Genomic DNA, 20,738 nt, shown 5'->3' on the forward strand with positions numbered 1-20,738 from the left:
TACAATCAAAGGGAGCTGTAGCCATAGGAAGGCAGGCAGGCCCTGGCTTCACCTCCAGTGCCAAAGTAGTGTTCATACCTGGGTATAGCTGTGCCACTCGATTTGGACTCCCCAGCCACATGTGTCTGCATAACCTGTGTTCCAGCTTCCCCCAAACACTAGCCATGTTTAAAGGTAAACCAAGCTTACTTAGCATGCCTTAAATTCAAACATTTAGTTGGAAGACTAGAAACAGTTACAAAATGTAAATAAGTTATAACATTCAGTCTTAGATTAAACTAAATTTCATTCCATAGTGCTACAGCATCTCTCAGCTAGGTTTCCCTGGCACGGTAAAGTACAAAAACTAAGACCCCCAGGGGCCCATGGCATTCCTGCCTAACAGGTAAATTTTTCTCTCTACACTGGAATAAATTATGTAGCTCCCAACCCTCATGTGCACAGCGGGCAGGGCATGGTAGCAAGGTTAACAGCTCGCTCAAGTCCAGATCCCCTCTCCCTGACAGCCAGAGAAACCACCCTCTTGGCTTTGCACCTGCAGAGAGAAATTCCTGGGCAGCCCAGCTACAGGGAGACACCGGTGCCTGCTTGGTGAGTGCCAGAGGGAGCAAGCTGCCCACACAACACCCGCACGCTGCTCTGCTCCACCTACAGCATGGTAGTTTCTATATTCACGATGCCAGCATCCTTTGCCATCGCAGAGAAGATGCCTTGCTTCTTGAGCAGCTCCTCAGGGCTGTCGTATTCCATAATCCTCCCAGCCTGTAGCACCATCACCCTGGCAGTAGGGAATGAGAAGGCCTGAGCTCCTGGGATCTGAGCCGATAGCGCTGCTGGTGCCAGCACTACATCCCCACCAACCCTCACTCCTACAGCCATGTTATCTGGTTCACCTCTCACCACAGAGGTGAGGGCACAGGTCTCCCTGTGCTGCTGGGGTGACACACTTGAGGTGTCAACAACTCCTGTGGTCCATTGCTGTAAAGAAAGATCCCCAAAAGTGTTTCTCCCCACAAAAGTACAACTACTGCATGGCCATCCTTCCTGTCCCTCTATTCTGCTCTCCTAGAAGCTCTGTACGTTGCTGTCCTGGGCACTGCACCCACCCCTGCCCCTCTGGCTGCATCCTTGCTTCTGCTGCTGACCACCTCTTGCCCCATCCTCAGAGCATCCCCATTCCCCTTGCCCCACAGTACCTGTTGCTGTCCATGATAGTGTGGAGGCGATGGGCGATGGTAAGGACAGTGCAGGCAGCAAACTCACGCCGGATTGTTGTCTGGATTAAATGATCGGTTTCCAGATCTACGGCTGCTGTTGCTTCGTCAAGGATGAGGATCTTGGCTTTGCGGAGAAGGGCCCGGGCCAGGCACACGAGCTGCCGCTGCCCAACGCTGGATGAGGCACAGAACATGGGTTACTAGGCAGACACCAGCATGGCTTCTGCAAGCCTACTGCCAAACACTGCCCCGACCCCAACACCATGCCTGCCCAGCCCTCTCTGGCCTTGTCCCAGCTGATCATCTGCCACCTTGAGCACTACATCCCTCAGTGTCTTGCTCTCTGGGCCACCACGGAAGGCTTGGCTCATGCTGGCTCCCTGACAGCCCTGACTCCTGGACTGTTTTCTCCCACCTTCACTCCCAGAAGCATATGTGCCCTCATCCCTTGACAGCCACTCTGCTGGAGGCTGCTGTTCCCCTGGGACCAGGGGGAAGGGAGGGGAGCTGGGCATGTTCCACTCACCTCAGGTTCTCCCCTCCCTCGCTCACAAGATGCAGCAGACCCTCGGGAAGCTCTTGCACATATGTCTTCAGGTGGGCCAGCTCGAGGGCCTTCCAGACCTCCTCATCTGTGTACTGGTCAAAGGGGTCCAGGTTCATCCGCAGGGTGCCAGTAAAGAGCACGGGGTCCTGCCAGGGACAGCACCGTGTTCAGCCATGCCATGGCCATTCAGCAGGGCTGAATGTAGCTGCTGTAGCTGCTCCAGGCCCCTGAGTCTGGCTACAGCCTGCCCGCCCTGCTGCCAGGCGGGGCAGGTGGCCATGGCGTGCTCACAGGCCCAGGGATGCGCTAAGGGCAGTGCATCGCCCAGGGAACACAGCCTGGGGAGGATGTGCAGCAGTGGGACACGGGAAGGTGGGTAAGCTCACCTGGGGGATGATGGTGAGCTTCTGGCGCAGGTCGTGGAGGCCAATCGTCGCTATATCCACCTCATCAATGATGATCGTCCCTCCAGCGGCCTCCAGCACCCGGAAGAGGCAGTTGGAAAGGGAGGATTTTCCAGCCCCGGTCCGGCCCACAACCCCAACCTGTGGAAGCGGCTATTTAGACCAGCTGACGGAGTTGGAGAAAACAAGGCAGATGCTCTCTGCCTTGGTCTGGTGGGCCTTCCTGCCCTGCATCTGCAATCACCATTCCCCAAGACTGTCTCCTTTGGTCCCTGCCCTGAAGCTCAAGTCCCCAGGAGCCACGTCCTGTCACCATCCCTCCCCAGCCCACAGACCAAACCTAAGAGGACAAAAACAACTTTAACACCATGTTACTATGGAAAGGGTGTAGTGAGGGCAGATGCAGAGGTCCTCACCTTCTCAGTGCTCCCGATATTGCAGGTGATCCCCTGAAGAACCAGCTCCAGTTCAGGTCGGTAACGAACTTGGAGGTCAACAAACTGGATCTCACCTTTGCTCGGCCAGCCGTGGGGTGGACGCTTTTCTGTCACCCACGGAGCCTGGGGGCACAGGAGCATTAGGGGGGTTGCACCCTACGATGCTGGCTAGCACCAAGCTGCGCAGAGATATTTGCCTGGATCCTGTTCTCCTCACCTCCTTCTTCACCTTCGTGTACTCGTGTACCCGCTCCACAGCCACAATATTTGTCTCCAGCTCTGAAGACGTCCGTACCAGCCAGTTCAGTGTCTGGGTCACCTGCATGACAGAGCCAGAGGATGGGATGCAGAGCTCAGTGGGACCCAGGAACAACCAGCACCTGCCTCAGCTCAGGTACTCAGCCTGGGCACGAGCCTCCTTGGCCCAGCCCCTAACTCTCCACTCTCCAACCCTTCAACAGCAGGAATGTTCTCCTCCCCACGGCAGCAACTGCCCCCCTCACGCTGGGATGTGCACTCCCCTGGCTCCATACCAGCTCTCTGGGTGATGGGACACCCCAGCTAATCCCCTCTCCATGGATCAGAGCTGGAGGCAAGGCAGCATTCTGCAGCCAGCCCAGAGCTATCAGGGTGTTGCTCCTAGAAACAACCCTGCCTTGAAATAAGAATAAGATTTCATTGACTCACATTGAGGGCCGAGGAGACAGAAAGACCCACGATGCCGCCCTCCAAAGTGCCCTTTGAAATCACAGCTAGAAGTGCAGAGAAGAAGACCACCAGGCTCCCAACAAACTCCAGACGAATCGCCAGCCACCTGCTCTGGGAGAGCACAGCTAAGGGGTGGTGGGAGAGGCATCTGCCTGCACCCAACACAGGGCCCACCAGCGAGACCAGCACCCCACCAGCATCCCTGCACACCCAACTCTGAGCCCAGTGCTGTACACATCGTACCTACACCTACACAGCATGTGATTTGTAGCCAATTCTGCAAGCAGGTTAATTTTATCTGTCCGCCCCTGTGTCTCACACATAACGTCCTGTGCTGGTAATGCCATGTATCAGAGAAGCCCCAACTGTACAACCCTCACACACCCAAAATATCTACCCATTAACACAACAACATCAGATACTGCCCTCATCGTGCCCCCACCTGGCCTGGAGCATCAGCCTCTTCCCAGAACCCACCAACCACCTCAGCCCTTGGCAGCGCAGCTCACCCAGCAGCTCGCCCAGGCTCTGGACACTTCTAGGGGACCACACCTTGGTTTTCAAAATCACCCTAAAACATCTCTTTCCCACAGATGGTGGTCTCATCCCAAGCTCCCCCAGTTCCTACACAGACCCTGAGATCAAAAGAGAGGGCTGCAGCATCTCAGGGACCTCCCGCAGGACCCAGAAGCCCCTGGGCAGAGGTGCCGCAGCTGTGCTGTGGCATAAGGAGTAAAACTCACCTGTTTGAAATTATCCAGGAGTAAACGCATTTCTGATTGATGTCCATGGTGCTCTCATTTTGCTGCAGGAACCGTTCTTGGTGTCCATAGGCCCGGATTACAGAAAGGCCTGACACTGTCTCACCAAAGTGGGAGTAGATAGGAGACCTAGTTACAGAGTCCAGACGCCGTAGCTGTCGTGATGTAGAGACATAGAAGCGCTGAAATGAGGGACATAACTTGGTTACCAACACAAAGCCTGGCAGCAACAAGCAGGGCAGAAGCTTCTCTCAAGCCCCAGTTACTCACCAGCACAAAACAGTAGAAGATGCTCAAGGGAATGATAATGAGAGCAAAGAATGGAGTGGCCAGGGAGATCATGAGCAATGTGCTAATGATGGCCATGAAACAGGACAGCCAGCTGCGGAAGGACATGGGGATAGTCTCATCTATCGTGAAGATGTCCTGGAACATACAAAGAAGTGTGGAGAAGCAGTCAGTGACACCAGAGGCAGGGAGAAACCCAAAGGCCCCACACATACAGGGTTCCTACACACTCGTGTGTTAATATAGTACCAGACATTTACAAAAATATTGGATGACACTGAATTGGTATTAGGGTCACAACCCCATTTAGAACCACAGCTCTTAGCTTGGGAACAGCTGACTTAATCAAGAAGCTTTCTATAGTATTTCCCTGTTGCACAGACCAGCTTTGGGAACTGCATCTTCATCTAGACCCAGGATGCAGTAGCAGGAACTGAGGCAGAAAGAGGGACAGGGCTGACTCCAGGTCCATGTGGGTGCACCCAGGTCTCCAGCTGGCCATCATCCCTCTCCTAGCTGGGCACCACATACTCCCTCATCTCAGAGTAAACCCAACAGGCCCATAGGCTTGATCTCAAGAGAGATTTTTATTCCCAAAGATCAAGAGATGGCACCAAAGGAAGAAGTAGTGTAGCAGCACACTTGAAACTACCTCTCTGTATTCTCCCTCCTTTTTCATTTTCTCTTTATGAGCTTCATTTACATAGCAAAGACTGTGTAATTTGGCTGAAAGTCCGTAACCCATAACCAGAAGGGCAACTCATTATGGGACATGAGCTGTAGGATCCTGCCTCTCTTGGTAATCTACTCGGGACCCTCTTCAGTTTCTTTATACCCGTCTTGACCGGGTGGCCCCAAAACAGGACACAGTATCCAGTTGTGGCCTCCCTAGCACTAAGCAGAGCAGATATTAACTTCCTGTGATCTGCTGGCCACTCTCCTCCTAGTATAGCCCCAGATGTCGTTTGCCTCACAGCCAGCCTCGCACCCACCATGCCCTTCTGGTCCCTTCCAGGCACTGATCTGGGCTCTTCTATGCAGTGCTGAACAGCAACAGGGTTATGCCACCACCCAGTGCTCTCCAGACCTGCTGGAACACTTTCTCCATGTTGGGGCTGTTCTCTTACCTTGGCAAACCTATTCACAATGCGGCCAGTTGGAGTCGTATCAAAAAAGCTCATGGGCACTCGCAGGATGTTGCTGAGCAGTTGCTGATGCATAACCTGCGAGGCTCGCATCGAACCGTGAGCAGATAGGATGGTTGCAAAGAGCAGGAAGAGAGCTGCAAGAAGAGTAGAGAGTGGTCATCACCAGATCATGTGTGACTGGCCTCAGGCACCCTGTGGCTCAAGGGACACATCAAGTGGCTCCAAGCCAGGAGCTCTATAGTGAGCCACTGTGATAGTCCTGCATCCTACCTCCTTGGGAGGCCCCAGTAACTACGTCCCACCACAGGGGAAGAACACTAACCCTTTTGGAAAGCCTTGGGCCCTAAGACTATCTCCAAACTGATTAAGGACAGTGTTCTTCAATAAAAGGGAGCAACACAGAATTCCTGGGGCAATTCATACTGGCTTCAGACTGATATCTGTCCCCAGTTCAGCCAGGAGCCAGAATGAAGGCAGCAGCAGGCAAATGAACACAGTGCTGGGTTCCCTGCTCCTTGCTGCACTGCTGCCTGCAGGCCTTGCAAACTATATCCCTTCTGGGCCACACAGCTGAGGTAAGCGGGATCCCCTGCGCTCCCACACTCACCTTGTGAAACCCCCAGTGCCCCAAAGACACCGATCCGCAGGTCTCGCTGCTCCACGGGATAGGTCTGATTCAGGTAGTGCTGCGCATCGTCAGTCCAGGCGCTGAGCCACAGGTTGGTCCCCACGAAAGCGACATACTGTCCAATGTAGCCCATGGCAACCCAGAAGGAATACCACAAGCCAACAGCACGCAGGTACTGCAGGTACACGGAGAACTTCACCTGTGGACCAATTTAGCCCATCACCGCTGCCCAGCAAATGGTGGCCAACAACACCCAGCACAACCTTGGGACTCCCACCTTGCTGCTCCCCTCCAGTGCCCTGCCCACCAGCCCCAGGCAGCTCTGTCTCCTTCAGTGTCTCTTGGCTGCAATGGGGCTGCAGCCAGCCAGCACCGGCTTCTCTGAGACACAGCCAGAGTCTTACAGCACTGGGCCAGGGCAACACAGCGCTTCCTCTGTCCATCCTGCTCACCTTGCCGGTTTCCACAGCTTCTTTCTCAATTAGCTGCTGGCCCTTCAGCTTCTTGGAGGGCTCCTCCTGGGCCTTCTTCCAGGAGTTGGTGCTGCTTTTACTAAGGCTGCAGGGAGGTGATAGGCACTGTTAGTCATGAGGTGCTGGATGGGCCCTACTTTCCTGGAGGTCCATCCCCACACTGCATTGGGACTCCAGTGCTGGAGCCCTCTGGGAAATAATGTCCTAACTGGAGCAGCTTTAAATGAGCCTGTGGAAGCCTTAGGCATTTGCAGCCATGAAATCATAGCCCTCATCCCCAAAAGCAGAACCAGCAGCAGCAGGAGTTTCAGAGAAGACCACAGAGTAAGGCTGTGACACGCTAATGTAAGTAAAGGCAAGATCAGATGCTCCTGACCCAACCCAGCTGGTGGCAGGAGCAGGCAGGGAGGCTCCCAGCCCCTTCTCCACAGGAATCCCCCCAGGGGGTCCCCTAGATCCCATCTCCTAGGAAAAAAATGCAGGGGTCAGGGGAGAGAACTGAGAGCTCAGGTCGAGTTCCCACCTGCGACTGAACCCTCTCTGACGGATGCTGGCCTCTCGCTTCAGGGTCATGGTCACCACATCATCAGGGCCCTCCTCCACACAAGGCTCAATGTCTTCATTCCCCTGCTCTTCCTCCTCAGCTAAAGCAACAGCTACAAGCACAGGGGTGAGGGAAGGTAGAGTCAGGCACTAAGGAGAGAGCAGATCTTATGCACCACACCTCTGCTGCACTCAGCTCCAACCCACACCCCAGGCCCAGGCTGCATCCTACCTCGGCACATCACAGCCGTTTCCAACCCTGCTGCAAGCACAGTACCACAGTACAGCAGGAGGAGGAAGAAATCCATTGTGCTGGAGGGAGAACTGAGAGGGGACATAAGGCTAAAGGCCTGCACGGAGGCAGTCCCTGCTGCTGACTTGTCCCAGTACCATGGGTGGGACATCATGCAGAGATTTGTGCTAGTTTAGGAGGTGCAAGATCTGGTAAGCCACGTCACTCCAGTTCAGGAGCACCTCTCTGAGTAGGTGGAGATGGATCCTGTGGGGATGGGCTGGGAATAGCCAGGCTCCAGCTGGACAACTGGGCTGAGCCCAGGCAGGGTGAGCATCCACCTGGCCTGATAACACTCCTCCACATAGCACTGAGGGACACAATAAAGATGAAATATTATCCAACAGCATGTTTAGAATAAACCAAAGGATCTTTCTCACCCTGGCAACCCTAAGGTATGGAGCCCATTGCCACATGAGATTATGGGAGCCATAAGCATAAGCAAACTAAACAGGGAGTAAAATTTTAGACACTGGCTGTTCAGCACAATGCCCGGATGCAAAACTTAGGCAGAAAGTCCTTGTGCTGCTGATTGCCAGAAGTTGGGATGGATTCACAGTGGCCACTGCTGGGGCCTGGACTGGATAGAGCCAGGTTAGACTGACAGATCAGGTCATGGGGTTTTCACATCCCCAAGACACACGCACAGCCCCTCCAACTGCCACAGCCCCGTTGTGTTCCCAGTACCTGTGGAATTTTTCTCCGAAGCATCTTCCTCCTGTCTGCCATACAAGTTCAGAAACTGGGCAAAGGCCCCCCTGTTTGCAAGCAGGGTGCTGTAGGAGCCGTGCTCAGACACTGCTCCTGCCACCAGCACCACGATGTTATCAACCTGGGGCAGGAAACTCATACTGTGCGTCACCAAGAGCCGTGTCTGCAACAAAGTGGTTGCAGCATAGTGAGCATCAGAGCACCCCTCACCCCCCAGCCATGGGCCTGCAGGCTCTCCATCTCCTACTTGGGGACCTCTCTGATTGCCAGTGCCTTGCTATGAGGACACGGAGCACCCCTCTGGGGGCTTGTGAGGCCTCTCCTGCCTGCTGCAGCCCCACGTGAAAGCCACAGAACAGCCCCCCCCCATCTCAAGCAAGCAACCTCAGCCTTCCCTGGATGGTCAACACCATGCCAGTGCCACTCCTGTCTGGCCGGGTGGTGGGGAGGAGGGCACAGGCGCTCACCTTCTTTTGCAGCAGCCCTTTTGGCCCCAGCACATGCTCGAAGAGGTACTTGCCAACGTGAGCATCCACGGCAGACAGGGGGTCATCCAGGACATAGATGTCTGCGTTGCTGTACACTGCCCGGGCCAGGCTGACTCGTTGTTTCTGGCCCCCACTCAGGTTAATGCCCTGGAAGGGAAGGAACCTCTCTGAGCACTGGGCTGGCACAGGGCAACAGCTCTGTCTTCTGCTGCAGGTGCTGCGGGAACCCCACAGCACCCAGGGCTGATACCTTCTCTCCAATCTCTGTCTGGTCACCCGCAGGCAGTAGCTCCAAGTCTGGGAGGAGGGCGCAGGCCTTGATGACCTGCTGATACCTGGCTTCGTCCAGTTCTGACCCAAAAAGGATGTTGTCTTTCAGTGTGGCATTCTGGATCCAGGCTTGCTGGGGGACGTAGGCAAGCGAGCCCTGGAAAGAGAGGCACAAGAACACTGCCATCTCCTGCAGCTTGTCCTTGCTCTGAGCCACCACCCCAGCAGCAGTCCTGCCCTGCTGCCTCCCCGCTGAGCTCTCAGGCAGCCCCACAGCTCCCCGCGCCAGCCAGGTCCTCTCACCTGGATGTTGATGTGTCCCTTGATATTCTCCATCTCCCCAAGCATGGCAGACACCAGCGAAGATTTGCCTGAGCCCACAGCCCCCACCACGGCCACGAGGCTCCCAGGTGGGATGTCCAGGGTGACACTGCAAAGACATTAGTGCTGAGGGAGCAGCACTGCCAGGTCGCTTGCCAGGTCCTGCATGGGACCAGCAAAGCAGCGTTTCTGGGGCACTTGCCTCCAGCAGCACTGTGCAAGGTGACTGCTAGCCCCAACTAACGACACCGAAAGACTCCCTTTCCCCACCCATCTGCCCCCAACATGGCACAGAGCACTCACTCTCTTATCGCAGCGTTGCCATCCTGCTCCCAGGCAAAGGTGGCCTCCGAGAAACGGACAGCACTGCCTGCCAGCAAAGAGCCATCCCTCAGGGCTGGGAAAGGCCAGGGCTGGGCCAGCCTATGACCCACAGGGACTAACCTGGAGGTTCACCTACCTGCAATGGGGTTGTGGTGGATAGCTGAGGTGTCCAGGTCTTCTCCGCCCAAGTAGCGCTCCAGCCTCTCAGTTGACACACTGGTCTGCCATGGCAGAAAGAGGATGACGTGTGGGCATGGGGCACAGCTGGGTGAGCTGGCAGGAGCCCCGTAAGTGGACCACCCCCATACATACAGTCCCCTGCCCTAGCACCAGCACCAGCCTCTGTGCCCCAAGCCTGTGTCAGGTATGTGAGTCCTGTCCCGTCCCATTGCCAGCAGAGTTCTGTGCACTGACTCCTGGGTGTCCAAGGCCCATGTCCATCACACACCTGAGCCCCCTATGCTCGTTTGGGCAGAGGTATCATAAGATGCCCCTGCATCCCCTGCCCTATGTGAAAGCTGACCTGCACCAGGGAAGAGAGGACCAAGGGCAGCATGGCCATGGGGAAGCGCAGCACATTGAAAAGGGAGATAGCAGTAAAGGCCTTCTGTGCATCCAGGATGTTGTTCTCATCCACCAGTACATAGACGGCAAAGCTTGCCAAGGAGACCTAGGACAGACAGCAGGGAAAGCCACCATCAGCATGGTAGTGTGCAACCCAGACCTTTGTGCTCCCCTAAGACCTCAGCAGTGCCTTCCTGCTGGGGACCTATTCCCCTCCTGCTTGCCTTCTCCTTTGGGCCCCATCTCACCACTCTGATGGGACCCCTTTCCTCCACAGCTCTCCTGCCAGCAGCCAGGACCATACTCTGCATCCCATCTCCTGCCAGCCAGCCCATTCCTTGCTGCAGCAGCACTCCAGCCAAGGTTCCCAATCCTTCCCATACCATTGGACACAGCCCAATCCCAGCTCTGAGGAAGGTGCAGCCCTCCCCAGACCTGCTGGCACTCACCAGGAAGGGGGCACATGTGAACACGAAGATAGAGATTGACTGCAGGTAACTGAAGTTCACCAAGTCCTTGAGCTCGCGTGCCCGGATCTCATTGACTCGCTTCTCAAATGAAGGCTCCCAGGCAAAAAGCTTCAGGATCTGTGGATGAGCAGGGTGAGAGGGTGCTGACCTCACAGGAATGCCCACCTCCACACTCAGCTTGCTGGTGGCCAGCACCTCCATCAGCTCCTCCTGGCTTGCTCAGAAGCCTGCTTGGCCACTGCATCTCCCCTCTCCTGTCCTGCCCTATGGCTTATAGCACATTCCCACTCCCTCATCCGTGGCTTACAGGTCATTGCCAACCTCTCTGACACCGTGGCAGCCGGCTCACCACCACAGCCAGCCAGAAAACCCCCAGAAAACCCTCTGTTGGTTCCCAAGTTTTGGTACAGGTACTCAGAGCTCCTCCCCAGCCAACCTTCCAAAAGGTGAGGCAGCCAAAGGAATTGCAGAGGCTGAGGTTTGCCTACCCCAGACACAGGGGCCCCAAAGTAGACTATAACACTGGGGCTGTAGGGTTATACCGGTGTCCTGCCTCCAGGTACAGTGCACCAAGAAGAAGGGTGCTGCAGCTGCCCGGGGGGTCTCCACTCCACTGCTCACCTTGATTCCATTGAGGATTTCACTCATTATGCTCATGCGTTCATCCTTGGTCTTCATGTTCCTCATCTACAAACAGAAGAGCCAGAGGTCACCTAAACCAGACAGCAACTCACCATTGGAAAAACATCTGGGCTGCCACAGACAAGGGAAGGGTGGACTCCAGGGCCCAGAGGAGACATCCCACAAAGCTGGACCTTGGCTTCATGGGGCTCTGGACAACCTGGAGAAAAAACAGCACCCTGTTGTCTGGTAGAAGCTAGAGCTTTATTTTATAGCTGGTAATATAAAATGTGCAGATGTGGCACTTTGGGACATGTTTTATGAAGCATGGTGGTGTTGTGTTGACAATTGGACCTGATGATCTTAGAGGTCTTTTCTAACTTTGTTGATTATGTGATTCTATATCTTGCTTTCAGTTCTCAAGGCTGCACCCAGCCCTGTTCAAATTCAGCTGTGATGGTAGAACAGGTCTCACCTGCCTCCTGCTCATCTCAGCTGATTACCCCCTGCCTCAGGTTAGAGACATCCCCAGCCCAAGTCAGATGAACTTCCTAGGCTGGGAAAGATCCACAGCATAACAAGAAAGGGTAGGGGAACGTGGAAAACAAATGAGGGGAGCAACAGCAGGCCTCAGGAGTAGGAGGCCAGGGAGGATCTTGCTCCCACCACTGACCTGGATGGTTTTGGCCCTGGCAACCAGGAACGCATTTATGGGGATGAGCAACACCATGACTGCAATGCCAGCCAGGACAGAGGGGCCCAGCTCTCCCCAGAGGAAGACGATGGACAGGATAATTTGCAGGGGGGATGACCACAGCTGGTGAACAAAGTTGGCCGTGTCCATGAACCTCTGGGCATCAGCTGACATCAGATTCACAGTCTCTCCCACCGTGGACTCCTTGCGGGTGGCACTGGACATGGTGAGTGCCTGCAGAGAGAAAGCGTAATCACTGCAAGTCGGTCTGGGAGCAGTCTGGCAGCCAGCAGCATGGCACAGAGCAGGGAATTAGCAGGCCAGGCTGAAACTGCTCCTGGTGCCTCTCTGCAAGCCACAGGTGCTGTCATCACTGCCTGCACACTGAGCGCCACTGGATGCTGGGGCCAAAGAAACACATCCCCGTGCAGGAATCCCAGTGGCAGCTGCCCTAGGTGTTGCACTGCTCTGAAAAGAAACCTCCCGTGGCCCCCAGTAGTTGTCAAACACACGGCTGCAGCACCCAGGTCCCAGGCAGAACTAGCACCCACAGTGTCCCCAGCACTGGATGAGTGTCCCAAAAGCCAAGCTCTCCCTGCATCTTCCTGGGAAGTGAAAGGCATGCATTCCATGAGCCCCAGGCTGGCGTGGCAGGCAATGGATGCTGGTATCCCAGCCGAGCTTGGAGGAAGTCAACAGGGGTGATGACAGGGCCATACCAACCTTCTTGTAGATGGCAGCAATGAGACTAGCGCGCACATTTATGCCAAGATGGAAGCACAAGCTGAAGTACTGCTGCAGGCAGAGGGACTGGATTAGTGCCGTCAGGAAGAGTAGGATGGCGTACAGATAGCCTTGCCAGGCAAAGGACTCCTCATCCGACACAAAAGTGATCAGCAGCCTGGAGGGAAAATAACCCCATGAGACCCTCACCCTACTGAGACAGACCCAAGCAGGATGCTCCAAACCAATGCAGAGAGAGCATCCCCATGAGAGCAGTGACCCTGCCCCAGACAGCTGGCTCGATGCTCAGCAAGCTGGGACCTCTGTTCTGCTAAGTGTCCCTGTTCTGCCAGGGCCACTGCATTTCTCATATAGCAGTGAGTCACTAACGTCAAATCATCCACAGAGGCTGCGTGGCTCTGCAAAACAAATCGGGCAGGTCCTGCTGGGCTGAGCTGGACTGACTCATGAAGGGCCCCAAAGAAGAGCGAGGACTGTTTCCAGGGAGGGAGCAGTATTGCATAACAAAGGATGTAGGGAGCAGGGAGCAAGATACCACCCATAAAAGCTGGCAGCCAGCTCAGATCAGCTCTTCATTAAACTGTAACCCAACACATTCTCATGCCTTTAGTGAGGCCACAAAAAGTCCCCAGGGTGTGGGGCTGGGAGAAGCACATGTATGGAGATGGTGGGGTTGGATGCATTGCACGTAGGGAGGTGGTGGGGCAAAGCCAGGATGGCATAGACAGGGACAGAGAGAAAGGACTCACTTCAGCAGCTGGGGGCTGACAAACACAAGTCCATCATGCACCAGCTTGAAAGCCACCGATAGCAGGAGGTTCTGCCAGAAGGTCTTGCACAGGGTTTTCACTAGCCAACCCCTGGCAAAATCCTTGTGAGGTCCCCAGTCCCCTTTGTCTCCCTTCTTCTTCCTCTTCGGCTGCTTCTCCTCCTAGAGGGAAGCCCACACAGAAGTAAAGGAGTTGGTTGTGCAGGATTCCTGCACCTGAAAGAACACTTCCAAGGGCAGCGCCATAGACCCCAGATGAGGTATCCTGAATGAAGCCTTAGCTTTCCCTCCTGCCATGTTCCCTCTCGCTGATGTCTGCTCATGTTTTACACCCCCAGTACTAAAACCCCTCTTGTGTGCCAGAGACAATTGTTGCAAACCCCAGAGCAGCCTGAACCTCTCAGGCCAAAAATCAGTCACCCCAGGAAGAATCTGAGGCCAGGGGTGATCACAGAGTGATGTTCACTCTGACCTCATTGCTGGGAGGTATCTGGGGTAGGGAAAGACAGAGGGAGCTGCTTGTACGGCAGACTTAAGGGTGGTTCCTGCCCTTCTGTAGGGCAGAAGGATGCAGATTTTCTTGGTCTCTCAAAACACGGGGATCTGCTGAGGATAAAGAAGACCCTGTCATGGGTTCCCCCATCCTTGCCCATGGCCCTGCAGAATCAAAGAGGGGAAAACCCAGCAAAGGGTCTGCAGGGAGGTGAGGTAACCCTACTCCCCAAGGTTGGACCTGGATCTCTCTGTCCATGCAAGACCAAGAGTAGGACGGGATTTACCAGCACCAGAATGTCTTGGCTCTGGGCCTTGCTCATGTTGTTCCCATAGTCTGGGTCACCTTCACGGTGTCTTCTTTTCTTGTATTTCCACTTCTCCAGTTCTGCTTGGGCCTTCCTCACTGCAGTCTTCATGTTCTTCTCAAAAACAGCGTAAATAGCCTGTGTCTTGTCTTTATCTTTCAATTCCCAGATATCCTCTACTTCCAAGGGCTTGCGATAGCCCTTGGAAACAATGCTGTGGGGCAGAGGAATCTCCCCTCAGCAAGTTCTCCCATACTATACCCAAGGGAGAGTGTCCTTGCTGCAAATGCAGAGCCTTCACACCCAGCCGGGCCCTGAGCTCAGGCTGCACAGACTGCACCGAGTGTGGTGTTTCTCACGACTAACTCCAAGCAGCCTGTGCTGCAGGCTCCCCAAAATAGCACTGGCCCAGCCCTAAAGCACCCCTGCATTTCACCAGCCCAACCTCTCATGGAGCCCTGCTCACCTGGTGTACCATTCAAAGGTGATGGAGCTCAGGAAGGAGGCTGTCACCTCTGGGTTCTAGGATACAAAGAAAAGTGGGTACCAAGAGATTGTTGATGCTTAAGGGTGGTGTCAGCTAGAGTTGGCTCAGCACCCCCAGCCATTAAGCAATGCCAGAAGTTTCAAACCGTGCCAGCGCTAGTCCCAGGATCCCCATCTTTCAGCCAGAAGCAGCCCACTTTGGACACAGGTGCAGATGCCCCAGGCTGCAGACTCCGGCTCTCATGATGCCCCTTGCTGAAGCCCTCAGGTCTTCCCTCCCACAGGGCCCAGGACAAGTCTGCATGAGGGCCATCCTACCCCATGCAACGCCAGCCGGGATGTGGTACCCCAAGCCCCGAGCTCACTCCCACATGGACCTCACACCTTCTTCCTGATTTCCTTTGTTTCTGGAGCAACATCTGAGAAGCCCGAGACAAAGAAGAGCAGCAGCTGGAGCCCGTAGGAGACGAAGAAAAGGACAAATCGTGGCATGTCGGAGATTGGTGCCTGCAGGAATGGAGAGCCCAGGGTGACGGTTGGGGCTTGTCTCAAGGCCACCTGGCACTCAGACAAGATCCATCTCCAGGACAGTGAACATGCCTGAGCCCAATAGGGCAGTGCAAAACTCACTCTGGGTTCTGGCTCAGCTTCCCTTTGCCACCCCTCCCAGCCTCTCCCTGACCTCCTCGCCTAAATTCATAAGGGGAGAAACTGGTACAGAAGAGCTTATGCCTCCCCAAAGAGACAGGATGAATTTAAAAAGCCATTCCTTCTAAGGTCTTTTCTGGTTCTCCAAGGTCCCTAGGGCAGCTGAGACCTCAGCTTGTCAAGAGATGAGGTCTGAAGGGACCTTGTTTGGGGACAAAACAAGACCATGGGGAAGCGCAGAGCTTCCTGCCAAACCCAACCTGCAGGGCTCTCCGGAGGAGCGACTGGAATGGCAATATCCCACAGAGCAGGGACAGTGTCCAGAAGCAGAAAAGTATCCCCGAGTCCCTGCACAAGCAGAAGCGTCGCACGTCATGGATCAGCAGTACCAGGAGCTGGGGGAAAGAAAACCAGTCAGGGGTTCAGGTAGGGCTGCAGGAGTAGGTCTGGGCTCTAAACATGCCTTTGGAGCACGTGTCCCAGGATGCCAGCGCACATGATCTGCTGGGTTTCTCTGCCTTGAAGACACTGATCTCCCAGTGACAGAGGTCACTGACAACCCTACATAAGCTTCAGAGTTTACTGCACAGGGCAAAGGTTTATTTCAGAAAGACCTAAGATCAGGCTCCTCATAGGAAAAGCAAGGTCTGAAGACACCCTGACATTACAGCAGGGCATTATTTCTCTTTTTAGTTCTTCTCACCCCAGATGCTCAGATATGCCCAGCTGTGAGGCATCACACCCTGCCTCCTGCATATTGCCCCCAGACTTGGAATTAAAGCCAGATCAGAGACCCAGCAGCACAGCCTCTCTGGGCAGTCCCCTTGGTTTATAATCTCACATGAACTATACACGTGAAGATAAATGACATGACAAAATACAAAAGATAGCAGATTGGAGTGTTACTTTTGCTTTTAAGTGCTGCTCCTGAGCATTACGGCTTTGTTAAGACTATTAGAATGTTCCATGTCTGATACAAGATATCTGCAACTTCCATGCACATATTCCATCAAGCTAATAGTCCGTCTGTCCTCAGCTTTCTCCTCTGTCTGTGGCACTCGACTCTCCACACAAAACTGAGCTGCAACCCTTGGGAAGCTGTGAGACATCAGAGCAGCAAGCCATGGTCTGATGTTCATGCTGTGCAATCAGTCCTGTGAAACCCATACTGCTGCTACTAAGGCTTCTGCCAGAAAACTCAGCGATGCTCACAGGCATAGTATCTATCCTGATTTTAAGGATAAAAGGAGGGACCACTGTACAGCCAGACACCTGCCCTCAACCTACCACCCTTGTGCACCACCCACACACGGTCAGGGCTAACCCCCACCTATCCTCTAGGCTATGCCTCCCTGGTGCACATGGCTTCCAGCTGATCTCGGTGCTATAGGAAGTTTTCTGCTGCTTGGCTCCACGGTCTCACACCCTGTCTCTTCGGTGACACACAGCACATTTACTGTCTGATCCCTTACCCAGGTGGCGATGTACAGGCTGGGGTTTGTGTACTGCACAGCTGGCAGTGAGTCCTGCTCTGCGTCCTCTGCAAATGCCAGGGCCAACTCCCCCACTGCCGTCAGCATCAGCAAGGTAGCCAGGACCTGCAGGGAGAGGGGAGCAGCTGTGAGGGGAGACCCAGCCCACCTTGGGCACTGGGAACCACCAGGAGACAACACAGTTGGGCGTAAAACCACTGCGTCCCATACACCGTTACACCCTTTCCAACCCAAACCTAGCCTGGGAGAGCTTTCTAGGGCCCTGTGAAGCTACAGCACTACCACAGGAGCACTGCCATCATCTTAAGCTTGGAGGATAACAGTCAGCAAGATGAGAGGCTCAAGTACACACCTCTGCCCTCCCTCACAGTGCATCCCAGCCCTATTGTCCCCTCTGTCCCAGATACACCTCATCCTGGGCCCCCCTTTACGTTTCTCTCCAAGATTGTGCCCTAGCCCATCGCTCTGTCTCTCCTACACTTCTCATCTCTTCATCCCACACCTTACTCCATCCCAGAGGCTTTCCACTCACCACCCCTCCATCCCAGGCTGCTCCAGCCTGCCCTCTGTGTCCCCTCAGCCCACTCTACCTGTTTGATGATGTAAAGTTTGGTCACAGATGATTTCTTGGCTCCGGATTTGCACATGGGCAGCATCTGCCATGGAGCCAAAATCCAGAAGAAGCCAAGGGGGACCCAGACCAGCACAGTCTGCTGGAAGCACACGGGCAGGTCAGCATCCGGACGAGCAAGGTAGGAGGCATTCTGGAGGCAGCAAGGACAGAGAGCCAAGTCACTCTGGATGGCTTGACCCCCACCTGGCTCGCAGCACACGAGCCAGCACTCCTATAGCTCCTGCCCACCCTGCTCTACCCCATTGCACCCCCCTCAACACTGACCTTTCTGGCTGAGCATTTCAGCACTCAGCCAAGCTCCCAGGTGATGTCCCCCTACCCATCTATCTGCCTGAACCTGGCATGGCCTCCTCCACAACCACCCCTTTTGCTGGAGCCAAGCCAGCTGTAGCAGCTGGACCCAAATCATTCCCCAAGAAGTCCATGCAGGGCATCCTGAGTTCCCAGCTGGGCTGCAGGGCTAAAACATGACAGGACTCACTCAGAGAACCGTCATTAGCATCGTTGTCTTGTGGATACCACGCAGGCAGTGCACAGCACCAAGTGCCATGGCAGCCCTGGATAAATACCTGGACCTCTGCCGACCACTGGCAGTTGGGTCCCACTGGCTGAACAGACTGTGAGCCTTGGGATCTACTGCTCTCCGCTTCCAATGAGCATCCTACCCCAAGAACAGGCAACGGGGGTGATGCAGCCACTCACCCAAAAGACCGAGCCGCAGAACTCCTCCAGGGCTGCCGACATGGCTCAGGGGAGAAGAGAGGGCAGTTCCTTCCCCCCGCTCTGCCTGGCTGTGAGAGTCTTATATGGATGCTTGGGACAAAATTCCCCACACACCCACAAGCAGTGCTGGGACAAAATCCCTGATGACACGCAGTTAATTTTTAACTTGGTGCTATTGCACAACATCACAGACCAAAGCAGTGACCAAAAGAGCTTTGGAAACCACACAGGCTGTGGGGAAGGGAGGAGAGGAAGACCCGAGAAAGAGATTAAAGGGGAGATGCAGGGAGGGAAGCCACTGTCACAGAGTCACTGCAGGACACCACAGCCATTGCTCAGAAACCATGGCCTTCATCAGTGCCCACCAACAGAGAGACAAACTCATGTGGACACACTAAAGACACTACTTTGGTGAAACAGACCTCTCCTGCCAGAACAAGCCTGGTGAATGCTGCCAAAAAGTCCAGGAAAGGCTGGTCCCTCAGGAGCACAAGACGACAGTACCCTTTATCTCATGTGCCACCCAGCAAGGAGGCCAGGGACACCAGCAGTGCTCCAGGACTGGGAACTTGCAGCATCTGGCAGCTGAGCTGACCGCATGCTGCAGTGGTCTTTGAGTCTCCAGGATCTGGGTTCCTTTTACCAACTTCTGGCCTGCAGAGCCTGGAGACTTTCCCAGCTCTTCCTTTTGCTTCTCCCTTTCCCACATCTCTGTGCTGTCTGCTGTTATGGCAGCTGGCTGACCACAAAACCCAAGAGACTTTGAATCTTCATTCTAAGGCAACCCCAACATCTGAGACAGGCAGAGGACGATTCCTGAGGAGGGTGACTGCCACTAAATGATCGCCCTGCTGCTTAGAAAGGTGGAGGTGTAGGGGCAGGTGGGCATGGTGCTACTCTAAGGATAGAACTGAATTTGATTTAGCATGTATGTTCTTGGGAAGCAGCAGATAAAAGGGGACGGTAGGGTGACTGAAAAGATTCTGCTGTCTCATTGTTAGGAGTTAGTAGATGGCTCAGAAGTCAAAGGTGGTATAATGAGTAATACTCATGAACCCCCTTGCTGTCAGTACCAGAGAAAGGTTCAATGTCCAATTCATTGGTTAATTATTATTGGCTTGTCTGATTAAATCCACTTGTTTTTGTAAATAAAGCTACCCCTGGTGCTAGGTCCTCTAGGCCAGAACCAATACACTGCTGAGAGCAGCGATCTGATGCAACGGATGAAAAACAAGTGAACAGAGCAGTCACCCCCTCAGCCCTTCTCCATCCAGAGTGCTGACACGATTTTCTTTCTGCTTACCGGCATAGGTGTCCTCTGGCCTTGCTCATACCCACCTGAGCACTGCTGCTGAGGGAGCCAGTTGCACACACCACCTTCATATTTAATGCTCTGCCCCATCGCTTGTCTCAGTTTTCAGTACGTCGCAGCCCATCCTCACCCCGTCTTTGGTCTTGCATTCAGAGTTGAAGTGCTTTGCTCGGCACAGGATGCCAGCTATCCTTAATGTTCAGAGCAAGCACACACCCATATTCTCTACCCTCATACCTGGGACATGCTCCTCCTAAAAACCCACAAAGCCACCTCACTGTCCTTCAGCTCCTTCCATAAATCTTCCTTCACTACAGTACCCAGCATATGTTCACTGGGACCAAGCTAATCAGTGTTAAGAGCTCTTTGGCCAACAATACCACACCGTTTCCCTGTGCTCCCCTGTCTTTACCCATCTGTTGTCCACCATCTTAAAACTAAAGTTTTCAAAATTCAGCATTGCTTCGTGCCTGTCTCACACAGGGTCTGGTCCAGGACAGAGGCTTCTGCAACACAATCTACAGATTAGTCTAGCCCTCACTGCTCATCTGTTTCTGAAGGGTTTCTTTCTCTGCTTTGTTAAGCTGAAACCCCATGTGAGTTCAAAAGCCTTTTTTTCTTAATTTGTTTTTAAACTTTACACAAAAGGGAAGAATCAAACTCTGCGTTTATGATGCTGGGAGGGCTCTGTCAGCAGAATATTCATGTTAATTGAGCTACCAGTATCTTAATCATCACCATGACTCATGAAATCCCACAACATAAGCCATTAACTCTTAAATCAGGTATTCTGTATAGACTACAACCACAAATTTAACAATTTCTTCTTCTGAGTTTGGAACCTTCCTACTGCCTGCACATCCGTCAGTGCTGAGGCAGGCTGTGACACCAGCACTAAGCAGCCATTCCCTTCCCCAACTCCTGTGTTGAGAACTACCACATACATTCCTGAGGTGTGTTTTGGGAGACACTGATAGCTCTGATGGATCCACATGAAAAGGTGGATGTACCCTTTGAGCTGAAGATTTGTAGTCTTGGTTTTTCAATAACCAATAACCAATTTTCAATAACCCGATTCTGTTTAAGATGGCAAAAGGTGCTGCCATCTTGTCAATTACTACATTTTCCTACACATCCTCACGGGCTACCTGCTGTTGCCAAGATGGGCAGGCAAATCTGAACCCTGTTTTTTCTTCCTAAAAAGGTCTGCTATCTCTGCT

General features: G+C 53.9%; 1 protein-coding gene across 2 annotated transcripts; it reads right to left on the minus strand.

The window, feature by feature from the left end:
- Positions 1-189: 189 nt before the first annotated feature.
- Positions 190-18,332, minus strand: ABCC2 (ATP binding cassette subfamily C member 2). 2 transcript variants are annotated; one of them, XM_064463889.1, is made up of 32 exons: positions 18,186-18,332; positions 17,440-17,613; positions 16,829-16,954; positions 15,617-15,751; positions 15,093-15,215; positions 14,689-14,744; positions 14,202-14,436; positions 13,403-13,584; positions 12,633-12,810; positions 11,889-12,143; positions 11,216-11,281; positions 10,574-10,711; positions 10,084-10,230; positions 9,697-9,781; positions 9,540-9,606; positions 9,219-9,345; positions 8,896-9,072; positions 8,625-8,792; positions 8,134-8,320; positions 7,135-7,267; positions 6,591-6,696; positions 6,118-6,337; positions 5,490-5,644; positions 4,345-4,500; positions 4,057-4,256; positions 3,293-3,419; positions 2,823-2,924; positions 2,585-2,728; positions 2,151-2,309; positions 1,744-1,910; positions 1,197-1,391; positions 190-778 (listed from the first exon to the last, which is right to left on the minus strand). In XM_064463889.1, the coding sequence occupies exons 1-32, from the start codon at positions 18,225-18,227 to the stop codon at positions 649-651; spliced, it is 4,662 nt and encodes a 1,553-aa protein (XP_064319959.1). In that variant the 5' UTR covers positions 18,228-18,332; the 3' UTR covers positions 190-648. The 2 variants fall into 2 exon arrangements, with proteins under 2 accessions (XP_064319959.1, XP_064319960.1); XM_064463890.1 differs by lacking the exon at positions 15,617-15,751.
- Positions 18,333-20,738: the final 2,406 nt, after the last annotated feature.

Source organism: Phalacrocorax carbo, chromosome 12 (genome assembly GCF_963921805.1).
Source record: "Phalacrocorax carbo chromosome 12, bPhaCar2.1, whole genome shotgun sequence".
In the NCBI taxonomy this organism is placed as follows: Eukaryota; Metazoa; Chordata; class Aves; order Suliformes; family Phalacrocoracidae; genus Phalacrocorax; species Phalacrocorax carbo.